General features: G+C 44.1%; 1 protein-coding gene across 1 annotated transcript; it reads left to right on the forward strand.

The window, feature by feature from the left end:
• The first annotated feature begins 7626 nt into the window (after positions 1-7626).
• Positions 7627-12693, forward strand: LOC109751228 (uncharacterized). Its single transcript, XM_020310116.4, has 2 exons — positions 7627-8123; positions 12357-12693. Exons 1-2 carry the CDS (start codon positions 7723-7725, stop codon positions 12574-12576), a joined length of 621 nt encoding a protein of 206 aa, XP_020165705.1. The 5' UTR covers positions 7627-7722; the 3' UTR covers positions 12577-12693.
• The last annotated feature ends 998 nt before the right edge of the window (positions 12694-13691 follow it).

Raw genomic sequence — 13691 nt, forward strand, 5'->3', positions numbered from 1 at the left:
ATATTGTCATGTCCCAAAGTATCATTGTTTTTTTGCGGCAAAACTTTTAATCTATTCATCATTAATCATGATACAACGTATACCAGAAATATCGGGGACCGACGTTGGCCTCATACCAGAAATATTCATCCTCTTCCCTCCCCTAGACAAGACCGACGTTGCCCTCATATCGGGGAGTCATTCCCTTTACGCCCCCACATCATGTTATGATCTCAGTCATGGTGTGAGGAGGAGACTGGTGATTTACCTGTCACTGGCTGTCTGCCACCTGATCCCCATGGTACTATACAATGGCCTTTCACTGTGTTCAATAACATTATATTTCTGGCTGGGCAAAGCGTGCATATCCCCCTAGTACAAGATATAACGTTGGTAAGAGAAACTGGATGGGGAACACAAGAATCACCAATATTTTCAGTAATTGTCTATCTGGGATAGGCTAGGAGCTCTGATATCTCATTTTCTTAATAATTAAATTATCATGATCCTTGCGCATACCGTGTTGCCACCTCTCCTCCATCGGCTCTATCAGTGGTGGAATGCGGGGAGGCTCCATTCTACCGTCGAAAGCTGTAGCTAACCTTGTTCGGCCCATTAGGTAAGTCTCGCCTCTCCGTTACTTCGGCCCTTCCAGTGGGGGTGGCATCGTCCTTCAAGAATGTTTCCTCTAGCGCTGGTGGCATGTGAGATGCCGAATCTAGCGACAAGACTGAGTGGACAAGTATGTATGTGTTGTCCGTCTCTTGGTCCTTCTGGAGGTGGTGCTCAATAAGTTTCACTCAAGCTCAGGCGGCAAATGTGCGATCGGATGTAACTACAGGATTGGGTCGACAGGTTTGTATTTTCCCCTTTTGTGGTCTAAGCAAGGGGGAGTTGTCCGTGTATTTGGTCTGCTCGGCCATTCAAGGTGGCGCTTCCGAGTTGTGTTCAGGTCAGTTGTGCTTTGGCAGCAGGGGTGCGAAATCTACTAATTTGAGTGGACAGCTATGTGTGCTCGACCCAGCGTCGTGCTTTTATCGAGGAAGTGGATCATTTGGGGTCGATGCCGCTCGCTCTTCTCAACAAAGATCGGTGACTTTACAATTGTCTTCATGGATACTACTCTCATGTTTCAGCGGCGGCAACATTTGGCGCGCCATTGCCAATGTGCGGTATGGAGAAATGGTGTATTTCTTGAGGACTGCCTTGCAATTTCAGTTTCTTTAAGGGGTTGTCTCGTAAAGTTGTAATCTTGGTGCAAAGAGAAAAGATAAAGCATTTTCTTGTGTACTAGCTTCGCTCTTGGTGTACGCCCTTGTTGGAGCGCTCAGAGGCCCTTGTTCTACAAACATAGTATAGACATAGATGCTTACATCCATGCATGCACACTCATCTCTATGAGCGTATCTCGCATGCACGGATTCTCATATGAGCATCTTCCAAAGGTTGAGTTGGTTGAACGCCAACTCATATGAGCACGTTCGAGAGACTGAGCAGCAGAACTTGAGATTGACGTTGTACCACCGGAAAAATAGCGCTGAAAAAGGCTAAAGTAAATTCAAAAAATGTGACCATCCATGCCAAATCTAAGACTTGAAGCCGGGTGAGCAAGTTCCACCACAAAGAACCTACCCATCTGCTACGCTCAGTTCACGAGTGCTCGGAAGCGCTTGCTAGCTTGCCAATCACCTGACGGCAGCGCACCAGACTTTGTGATGTCTAAGTGCACTTAGTCATAATTGACCAATTTTATCATTTCATTTCTTATGTGTTGGCCTTGGTCGACCGGCTTTATCCACATAATTAACTTTGTAATAATCTCACCGCTATGGGCAATGTTATGATGCGGTGGCCAGACGACACGTACTTTATGGTCACTTGTAGATAAACTCTCGTTTATCTATACCAATATAAAAAAACTCAAATGGGCAGATCCAAACCATCTCGTGTTATCTAGCGGTTTAAATCGCTCTCCAATGTTGAGCACCAAACACGTTTAACGCTGTAATTACCCACCACTGCCATTGGTTATAAACACTTTTTGACTCAACACAATCCCTTGAAATCTGCCATGTAATTAAGATCCTACCATTCCCGCGAAAAAGTAATTGATATCTGACCAAATACCAACGTGCAACAGATAAATCTTACCTAATACTTCCTCCGTTCCTAAAAATTTGTCTTTCTAGAGATTTCAACAAATGACTACATACGGAGCAAAATGAGTGAATCTACGCTCTAAAATAGTCTATATACATCCGTATGTGGTAGTCTATTTAAAATCTCTAAAAAGACAAATATTTAGGAACGGAAGGAGTATAACGTGCAACTAATATCCTACCTAATATAAACGTGCATTGCACGTACATTAGTACTAGTATCTAAAAAGAACCAAACAAACTGGACTCAAGGTGCTTGGTTGAGGATTTTGAAATTTCACTGAGGGCCCTATGGTTGTCTAGGTGCGCAATCTGCATGCTTTGCTTCCCTTTGCCAGTTCAACCCCGTGGGGATCCCTCCTAAAACTGCTTCTACATTAATTCGCCCATCTGTGTTTCTGGCACCTTTGGAAGCACCAAAATGTGGTCGTGTTCCGGCTCTGTCTACCCGAGAAGGTTCGCCCCGCCACGAGCTCGGCCGCTGTCTCATCCAAGCAGCTGTGAAGATGAAAAAAAAAACCCTCCACCAACCCTCGTCCTCGCCTCCTGCGATGACAACGGCATGGCAAACCACGTTGGCCCCGTCTCCGGTGATGATCGGTCCTGTCTCGGCCTTGCCAAGGCCGACCGCATCACCCCAATCTCAGTGTGGGGCTATGAGCTGCGCCTCCACGCGGAATCGACTGACGCGAGCAGAACGAATTCTTGGGCAACTGAGAAATAGCAAGTCCAGAGAAGTAAAGAAATTTCGGGCTTGCAATGCCTGATGAATGTGACCCAACCTGTTGCAACTACCAGCATGCATGCATGCATCCAGATCCAGGTTGGTCAAAGCACGACTTGAGGCATCGCTGACGCATGATGTTAGGTTAACTTGTGTACTGCTTAGCTTAGCTAGCAGCAGTAGTACTACTTAGAAGAGGGCGACGCGGCACACGGCACGACTTGGACTGCACACACGATCTTCTTGCTGTTTCCGTGTTCCTGACAACTATACATGGTTTGGTTGTTATATACTGTGAGTAGTAAGAATTAGTTTGGATTGGAGCGGGGTGGATGGCACGAGCATGGCCACAAATTAGTTGCTCCCACCATTGTTTTCCAGCTCGTTTACTCTACTTATTGGTGATTTTGGCCCCTTTTGCCTTGCATTAACTATAATTAATAATATTGTTTTGATTCCTTCCTTCTCAAAAAAGTTAAATAACCATACTTCATGGATAATCAAATATTGTTTTGATTCCTTCTAGGGGGAGGGGGAGGAGGGGGCGGTAAATTGGAGCCCATAACACAAGTTGAAATATAGCGGCGCCACAAAGGGAGATTGTGCACCGTTTATTTCCTGTTTATTTAGACATGTATTAGTGTGTGTTTTTCTTACAAAGTAATCTTCAAATTCAAAAGATAAAGTATTCAATGACCATATAAAGTAGAATATATATTATCATTTTAGTATCATTTTCCGAGATAAAAAATAGTTAGTTGCACAAGAAAGATATATTATTCCATTTTAGTATCATTTTCCAAGATACATAAAAGTAGTTAGTTGCACAACAAATATATGCATGACTCCTATTTCTTGAACTGGCTATTTGAGATGGAAATAACATCAAAGTATTTTTTCTAGAAAATTGTGATGCATCATGAATGCAACTGATAAATTTTTCATTATAGGTAAATACTCACTACAACATGGCACTTGGTTAGAGCATCTCCAGCCGCGCCCCCAACAAGGCCTCCCATGCGACTTTTCGGCCGCCGGCGCCAAAATATCAGCCCTGTCGCGCCCCCAAGGGCCCAATTTTCGCCGGCTCGGGCCGAAATTGGCGCCGGCGGACCCAACCCGACCCCGGCGAGCTGGGGGCGCTCGGGGGCGCCGGGCGAATCATTTTTGGCGTGAAAGAGCCGCGGGCCCTCCTTGCCAGCGACTCGTCTCGCTTCTCGCCGCTTCATCGTCCTCATCGCCTCGTTTCCCGGTCAGCCTCCGCCATTGATGCCTCACGGGCGGCGCAGTGAAGGCGTGATGACGCGCGTCCCCGCGCATGCCACGCGTAAACGCGGCGGCCACGCGTGCGCGCGGCGCCTCCGCCTATATAAGCCGACCCCCAGCGCGCCGGTGGCACGCACAGAGTCTCCACCGCCGACGCGCCCTCTCTCCCCCTTCCTCCCTCTCCCCTCGCCGTCCCCAGTTCAAAGACATGGCCGAACGCTTCCCAGGCGACGGCGCGGCGGCAAACGGCTTCGGCCGCCGTCACCTTCACGAGGACGAAGCTCGGCTCCTCTTCGAGGCCGAGTACCCAGTCCCGCCGGACATGCGGGTGCCCGGGGCATGGAGAATCAGCGCCGGTGGGGTCCCGGTGCCACCACCGCCCACCGAGGCGGCGCGGCGTGCGGAGATCGCGCGTATCCGCGCCTCCCTGCCGCGGGCGGCGAGGGAGGGGCCGCGCTACGTCCCCGACAGCCCGCTCTGGGAGCCGTACTTCCGCCGCCGTCATGCCGAGCAGCTCGAGGCCACCAACGGCGTCGTGCCCTCCGGCAGGCTCAACTCCGAGGGGCGGCGCCGATGGTGGGGCGTGCCCGGCCGCACGCTGGAGGCCGTCCTCGAGTACATCGAGGGCGGCAACACGCCGAGGCTGGAGTACCCCGAGCCCCCGTCCTTCTCTCGCCGCCGTGGGAGCTCGTGGACGCCGAGGCGCATGGACCCCGAGGCGTCCTCCTCCTCGTCCGGTTGGTCGACCGGCTCTCCCTGCCTCCGCCCCGTCAAGCCGGAGCCCCAGGACACGCCTGTCAGCCGGCGCACCCGCAGCTCCGGTGTCCGCATCGTCGACTCCACCCCCGCCTCGGGCCGCCTCGTCCTCGTCGCCCCAAACCGGAGCCCAGCCTCCCCCCGGAGTACGAGGAGATAGCCGCGCGGCTTCTCCGACGAGGACGCCCTACGGTGGGCGCGCGACGACTACCTCCGTGACAAGATGGTCTGGCAGCGTCGGGCCCTGGAGGAGATCGCCGCCCGCAAGCGTGGGCGCGAGGACGATCACGGCGTCGTGATCCTCGACAGCGACGACGACGAGGACGCCGCCGGACCGTCCAACCCGCCGCGCCAAACCGGGGGAGGGTTGCAGCAGGGACGGCGGCCGTGGCGGAGGCGACGACGACGACGACAACGACGACGACGACGACGGCGGCGGCGGCGGCGACTACACGCGGTTCTACAGCCTCCTCGGCATGTAGAACTGCGCGGGCGGCGGGCGGCGAGGCGAGGGAGACGGCGGGCGGGCCTAGTAGTGTGTTTTTTTCTTTTTTTGTAAAATATTGGCGTGTTTGTGCCTTGTTTGGTTGAATTTGGTTTGAACTCGCCGAAATATGTATGAACTCGCCGAAAATGGTTGAATTTGCGTCATGTTTGTGCCGCACTTTAATTTTCAAAAAAATCCGTGAGCGCCGCGACTAGGTGGCATCACGCCCCCAGCGCGCGTTTTGCGCCGGTGCGCCCCCCAGGGGGCGATTTTTAGCGCCTCCTGGGGGCCCAACGGCTGGAGATGCTCTTAGGGGCAGAAAATCTGTCAGAAAAGTTGCTCATTGGGGTAATTTTGCGGTTCGAAGCCATATCATAATGCTTAGGAGACACAGTGACTAGCCGTGGTTCTCGCCACATTTTTTACCATAAAGCATAATTAATATGTTAGCTGGCAGACAAATTTCCCATTTTATAAATATTTCCCAGCTGATGCATTAACATGCATATTTTTTTTCTGGCAGTTACAATATTCCTGGTAGAAAGAATTACCCCTATAATCATATTTCCCTAATAGTTGAATGCTCTTAATCTTGTGTTGTTTTGAAGTAACTATTCAACGCCCATGAGAACACAAAAGATGCTGGCTGAGAAGGTGACCCACGCATTTGCGGGGCTAGATTTGAACTTTATGATGCAAACAATGTGTTTTTATTTTCACTTTTAAATATCATCAATTATAATTATGATCCACCATATAATTATTTATGCAGATTATTCAGTCTGCATGGAAGAAAGTGGTGACTCGTTTGGCTCTTGTTTTAGTAATCCTACATAACTAAGTAGGTGATCCCCACTAAGCTATTTATCTCAACAAGCACACATGTGACATCAACATGCAAACATGCATGGCAAAAAGCCACCTAAACGTGCAGACATGCATGAAAAAATGTCACCTCAATAAGTAAATAGTAAAGCATATGTATTTTAAATTTTAGTTCACATATTATTGATCAAAATATCTATAATCCATCCAATCAAATAGAATTGGAATATATTGCAACGATATCCTGAAGGGTAAAGTCTAGTTTAATATAGTAGATAGTGCCTTGCCTTGTCAGTCAAGCATGGTGTTGCTATAACCTAGCTACTCCCTCCAATAAACTTTAATTGTACTAAACCATCGACAAGTACTACCTCCATCCCGGTTTATATATCCTCTTTGTATTTTATGTCAAATTTTGACTAGAGATTTAACAAACAAAATATTAATGCATGCCACCAAAAGTTACATAGTTGGATTCATATTTAAGCATAGTTTCTAATTATATTATTTTTGTGACATGCATTATTATTTTGTTAGTTAAATTTAAGGTCAAAATTTGGTACAGAATAAAAGGGGGCTAATAAACCAGGACGGAGGTAGTACTATGGATTGAGGGAGTATTAAAGTTCAAGTAAACCGGGCTTATTCTCCAATTTAATTATCAAGCTAGGGCAACTAGTTGCTACATAAATATTAAGAGTGATTGTTATGTTCTGTATACAAAAAAAATCATGCTTCCAAAAGTTAGAACATGACTTTTTTTATCAGATGCGTGATTAAGCTAACTAATCAAGCTGACCCCACAGTGAAAAATCCTAGAAATTAGAGCACATCACGCAACGCACGTGGTTCAAGACTATTTTGGAGCTTCTAGGCCCTTTGATTTTTCAGCTGCCCCCACACCCACTGCAGGGCGCCTATATTTTCTAGCTTTATTCCTTTTCACGAGTTGGTGGAATACATTTCAACACACAATGACCTGAGCTTGACGACCAATCTGCAACGCTATTAATAATTCCTACACACGCACATAATAAACAAAAAAAAGGGGAAGGTTCGTCTCTGGTCCGGCGCTTCAACAATATCACGGGAATGGTCAAATCGAGGATGGCACTCGTGCGCATTCGCTATCGATCCCACCATGCAAACAGTCTTTTTACCATTCCGGCCTTGTCCATCCATCTGCGTGTCCTCTACGACAACCCCCAGCTCCAGGAATCCTCTCTCTCTCTCTCTCTGTCTCTCTCTCTCTCTCTCTCTCTCTCTCTCTCTCTCTCCCTCCCTCTCTCATGACGCATGCATGTGATCCGTGGTATATGTAAGGCAGATCGAGGAAGCCGCCTTCAGCAGACTACGGGTCAAAGTGAGGCACGATTATCCTAGCCTACTATATAACCCTGGGTGTAACTTGTGAAACTCTTTTCAGCTACTTCCCCTCTCTCTCTCTCTCTCTCTCTCTCTCTCTCTCTCTCTCTCTCTCTCTCTCTCTCTCTCTACCTCTAGCTTGAGCTCAACATAGCACGGCCATGGAGAATTACCCCATTCTCTTTGGGACGCAGCCCTCATCTTCCACCTCCAATTCATACCACTTCGTGGCAGGAGCGAGCAGCCATGACCATCTCCATCACCATGGTCAAGCAGCTGGCAATAACTCCAGCGGGGGCGGCGGCTTGAACCAAGGCCTCTTCCCGGGGGCCAAGCAGGAGGAGCCCTCCAACTCAAAGGATGGTGGTGGTGATGATGGTGCGGGAAGTAGTTCACAGGGCGTCGGCGAGGCGGACGTCGTTGTCGGGAGGAAGAAAGGCGAGAAAAGGGAGCGGCGGCCTCGGTTCGCGTTCCAGACGCGCAGCCAGGTCGACATCCTCGACGACGGCTACCGGTGGAGGAAGTACGGGCAGAAGGCCGTCAAGAACAACAACTTCCCCAGGTTCGTAAACCCGTGCCCTAATTTCTCATATGACACCTTGACTTGCTGATCCTGACTGATGATCAGATTGTTTTGATGCTTGATATACTTCTGGATGCTATTTGGGACTCCTGTTGATTGTTTCTCCTTTTGGGTTCCTTTTTCCATTTGTTTGGCGTGCAATTTCATTTCATGTTTTTGATGGGCATGAAGAAGAAAGTAGGTGAGATGGAGTCCCAGTGAATCTTCCAAGCTCTGGTAGTGGTTGCCTACATGGGATAACGACATGTCTCATCCTCATCATCTAGTCTAGGCGAAAAAGCTAGCTAAGTTCCACGTGATTTTGATGGGCATCGCCAATAAATAGAGAGCTGATGGTGATCGTATTTGACTAGGAATAATTTGAACCACCAGTTAGAGGTGGATTGAACGCTCCACATTATCTAATCCTTGTGTCTATAGATTATCCTGTAATTAAGTCACCATATTAGCATGCCACCTGGAGCACAAAAGACTGTCTCTCTGGGATTACCGACTACAGACGCTGTCTGGCCTTTTCCCCTCTAGGGCCCTGAGTTATGCATATATTATTAGTACTAGGCAACTAGCGGAGTGATCCGCGCATTTGCGCGGCTAGCTAGATTTCTTGCATACATGGATTGCTCTGATGTTAGAAATTATCATACATGAAACTGTAAATGATGGTGCTATGGAAAAAATAGTGAAGAATAAAATTATTCTATTTTTATATAAAAGCCTTATATACGTTAATCGCTGCTCTGATGTTAGAAAAGTGCAGCCACACCAGGATTCCTCTCAAGCAAAATATATGACAGTGTGATATATTGTTGATATTTTTAGACACTAATGCTAATTACAATGCATTGACTTACATTTTAAGGATAATTAAAATGACTTTGCTATATACTTTACATGATTTGTTGCTTGCTACATTTTTTATCAATATTCTCTCTCAGCCCCTCTTATCATATTTTCTTTTCTCTCATGATGGACATTATTTTTTTTAATTTTTTTCAATTGCTCATCTATGTTAACGTAGTTATCAATAAGGAAGCAAGAATAAGTCACATGGTGAGTGGTAGATCTTCGGTGTCATCATGTCGGCGAAGACGCACATGTACTAGAACCTAAGTTCATAATTAGTATATCTGATGGCCTCTCCTATAGGTTTCCTAGAAACAAATATAATTATCAGTTCATATTGAGTGGGAATTTCTATATATAATAGGCAATTTCATTTCACGCAGCTTCTGCTATCCTGACACACATTTATAGCATAACCAAAAAAACTATCATATACTCAACATGATTTGTTCATTTCAATCTTTACACAATAGTATTTAGCTTCATTCGTATGATATGCCACTTACATATATATCACACATTCAAAACAATCTAACTCTTTCCATGTCTTGCACGTAGTCCTCGTATACGCATACACTACTGGATTCTTCAAAATCTACTCTTTCAGTCTCAGCTCCAATTTGCCATGAACTTTGAAAGTGACTGACAATTCAAACATTACCAAGCTTGACTCTTTTATACTTGATTAAAACTTAATTTCCATATAATTGAATTCACTAAGGTTTATACATTTAACAAATCCAAGAATGTCAATACATCAGATGTGTGCTGCTTGGTGTGTAACTGCTTGATGTTAATCCTCGGTCACTACATACTCCATGGTATTGAATGGGAATCAATTGGTTTGAGTATAATTAGCAGTTATATTTTTGTGAAAATTTTCTATAACATATTTCTTCCCTTTGCTTCATAGTATGTGACTAATGTTTTTCAACATAACCGAGACAACTTTACTACATACTTGACTTCCAAACTTTATGTTGCAGAACAATAATATTTAGCTTCCAGGTCTAGTACAAGAAAATGTACTATTTTATTGTTAATTACAACTGTCGTGAACTCTGCAAATGACATGCAATTCAAGCATATATACCTTAGTTAAATCCATGCATGTTGATCCTTCTAACTAATCCATACATATTGACACATCTAAAACATGATGAGTTTGTTGTTGGTCCTCTGTCACTGCAAACTACATGATACCAGATGTAATTCAAATAGTTTATTTTAGTTCTATTCTACATTTTCAGTTTAGTTTGATTTTACATATAAATCCATTTGTTTTGGTAAAAAAAATATTGGTTTACCCATTTGTGACCATAATAATGGAGTACGAAAATCAATTGGCTCTATTTTATTTCTGACCAAACTAATCCATGCATATTGAGATATCTAAGACATGTTGTGTTTGGTGTTGGTCCTCTATCATTGCAAACTACATGATACCAAATGGAAATCAAATAGTTTTTTAAAAATTGGTTCTACATTTTCATTTTCAGATTAATTGTACGTATAGACCCAATCACTCTGAGTAAACAATTAAATGTGTTTAGCTATATGTCACCATAATAATGTAGTACGAATATCAAATTTGGCTATGTTTTATTTCTGATCAAACTATGTATGTGAAAAGAGTTCTATATCTTTACCTACTATTTATATATACTACTCTTCTGTCAAGAAGTTCATTCTTAAATTTAGCTATTTGTAACCCTAATACTAATAGTCATATATCTTTACCTATTGTTTTGCATGAACTGAGAGAATAGCACAATAAACATCTATCAATGATTAACTTATATACTTGCTAAAATAAATTGTAGTATAGTAGAAAGGGTCATATTGTATAGTTGATTAGAAATAATGCATGCACATCATAGTCTGATTCGTATGTAAACCATTGTCCAATTATTATTCGTATGTAAACCATTGTCCAATCTATTCATCTTCAATCATGGTAGTACAACGAACACTAGAAATAATAAAAATTACATCCAGATCCGTAGACCACCTAGCGACGACTACAAGCACTGAAGCGAGCCGAAGGCGCGCCGCTGTCATCGCCCCTCCCTCGCCGGAGCCGGGCAAACCTTGTTGTAGTAGACAGTCGAGAAGTCGTCGTGCTAAGGCTCCGTAGAACCAACGCACCAGAACAGCAACCGCCGCGGATGAAGAGTGTAGATCAAAAGGATCCAACCTGAAAACACACGAACGAAGACGAACGACGAACAGATCCGAGCAAATCCACCAAAGACAGATCCGAGCAAACCATTGTCCAATTAATTCCCAAGTCATTGTCAATTCAAATTCTTGCTGATGTTAGAGGTGATGTTATCCATGTTCTACCGTTGTCATACACAATGTGCTGATTTGTGATTGCTTTGATATAACAACCTTTATGAGATATTGATATGTATGTTTAATTGTTAACTGACTTTAGACCAAAGACATTACCACATATAATGGAAGGACTAGTTTAGCCTATCTGGACGAAGATGGTGGCTTATTTTCCTCTTCTTTTAATAATAACATAATAGATAGATAGATAGATAGATAGATAGATAGATAGATAGATAGATAGTCTCCGCTAACATCAGCGCAAGAAATAGATGACTTATGTGTATGTTGATGCATGTCTTAATTAAATCTATACACTTTCAAAAATAATATAATACTTAAAGTAACAAATATTTATGGCAGACCAAAAAATGAGATCAAATGACAACTACCAAATATTTATTATACTTCAATCCTTAAGAACAACGATTTACCATTGTGATATAGGCTTTTTCCAGAACAATTAGATCTTAAAAAATTGGTGATATGGCACATCACGGTAATCTCATGAACAGTTATGAACCATCCCAACATAGAAAGTATATTAATGTCAATTGAATTGGAAGGGACTAAAGCAACAAATGATGAAATCATTTTGCTACTAGTTTAATCATTTATTAGTCATATATCTAAGAACATATACCGATTGATAATGCTTGGTAACTTTTGTGAACCTCAATGGATTGTAAAACTGAATAACATTGGAAGAAAAAGAGCACAAGAGTTCGAGAGGAATGCAAGTGTGGAACAAAGATTGCAAAATATATACAATTGTAGGACAAACTGCTGAGACAAAATACAACAAGCATACGTGGAAAGCTCCTTTGTAGATCATCCATGCAGGACTTTTAACATGTAGCCTAACTAGTTTCTTATACGTATCTATGTAGGATCTCCCTACTCTAATTAAGTCTAGTCTACCCCCCCCCCCCCCCCCCCCCAAACTTATTGCTAGAAGGCTTTGTTGTTGTTCTTATGATCCCTATAGCACAATAGCCTTTTATAAAGTACTAACTTGTTTGTTACATGCAGGAGCTACTACCGGTGCACGCACCAAGGATGCAACGTGAAGAAGCAGGTGCAGCGGCTATCGCGGGACGAAGGTGTGGTGGTAACGACATACGAGGGCACCCACACGCACCCAATTGAGAAGTCTAATGACAACTTTGAGCACATACTCACCCAGATGCAGGTCTACTCAGGCATCAACAACGTCTCCCAAACCTTTGGCAACCAACACATGTTTCAATGAACATCACATGCATGGCTAAATAATGCCTATGCACACTCGCAGAGATTATGTTGATTTGTACATTAACCCTAGACATGTGAAAACGTAAAAGAGTAATAAAGCGCGATGTCATAGCTAGATAGATGTTGGTTGCTCATGCGAGTTTTTTTTTCATTCCTTTGTTGATGTTTTTTTCAATTGTAGATGAACTATTATGGGCTAACCGATCAATACAAACACATAAACTATTAGCACCTTGGGGGTACGTGTGCACTAGTGTTGTACAGCTCCTCATCATCCATTTCAGATCTAGTAAAAAGTTATCCATATCATATCCACGATGCATATATGCATGTGTTTGTTTTTAATTTTTCACATTAGTATGACTTGTTTAAGTAGTACTTGTTTGGTTGTATTCCTATTTAGCATTGATCCAAATATTCCAATCAAAATTGATGAAATACATATGAGAAACAATCTCTATCGGAATTAGTCCATGCACATATAACCACAGGAGGACCCCTTTTTCGTGACAAAAAATGCAATAATTGTACTGTGTGTATAATGTGAGTATAGAGCAAAGTTGGGCTTGGTATTAGCGGAGGGTTTGATATTTTTTGAACACAGTAGAGACGCAAGCGCTCATATAAACGTGCATACACTCACCCCTATGAACGCACACACGCATACCCTACCCCTATGAGCACCTCCGAGAGGTTGAGCCGGCATATCATCTTCAGATTTTACGAAGTCATCGTAGTCGACGAGAACGTCTCCTCCCACTGAAAGCGTGCGTATCGCCGCAAATCCTGAATAAATACAGGATAAATGCGAGCACCGGGATTTGAACACTTGTAACAGAGGCTTAATATAGTGTGGCAGCGGAAATAGACTATACGAAGCTGGTAGGTAGTCAAATACACGGGGTCAAGCGAGGGGCGGGCTAAACGCCTGCCTACAGGAGGGGTGTGTAGATCGGGTGTGGTGGTTGGCCAGGGATGTTTTCAAAGCTAGCCTTAGCCGTCTTTGTCACCGGATCGATGTATTATATTGACTAGTACACGGGGAGAAGCAAGCAAGGGTTCCAGGAAATGCAGCACTCGTCCAACTCTATAATCAAAGCACGTCTCATTGTC

Source organism: Aegilops tauschii, chromosome 2, assembly GCF_002575655.3.
Source record: "Aegilops tauschii subsp. strangulata cultivar AL8/78 chromosome 2, Aet v6.0, whole genome shotgun sequence".
In the NCBI taxonomy this organism is placed as follows: domain Eukaryota; kingdom Viridiplantae; phylum Streptophyta; class Magnoliopsida; order Poales; family Poaceae; genus Aegilops; species Aegilops tauschii.

Coding starts and splice junctions, on each gene's coding strand:
- LOC109751228 (XM_020310116.4), top strand. CDS start 7,723: ATGGAGAATTACCCCATTCTCTTTGGGACGCAGCCCTCATCTTCCACC. Junction 8,124..12,356: donor AAGAACAACAACTTCCCCAG/GTTCGTAAACCC, acceptor TGTTACATGCAG/GAGCTACTACCGGTGCACGC.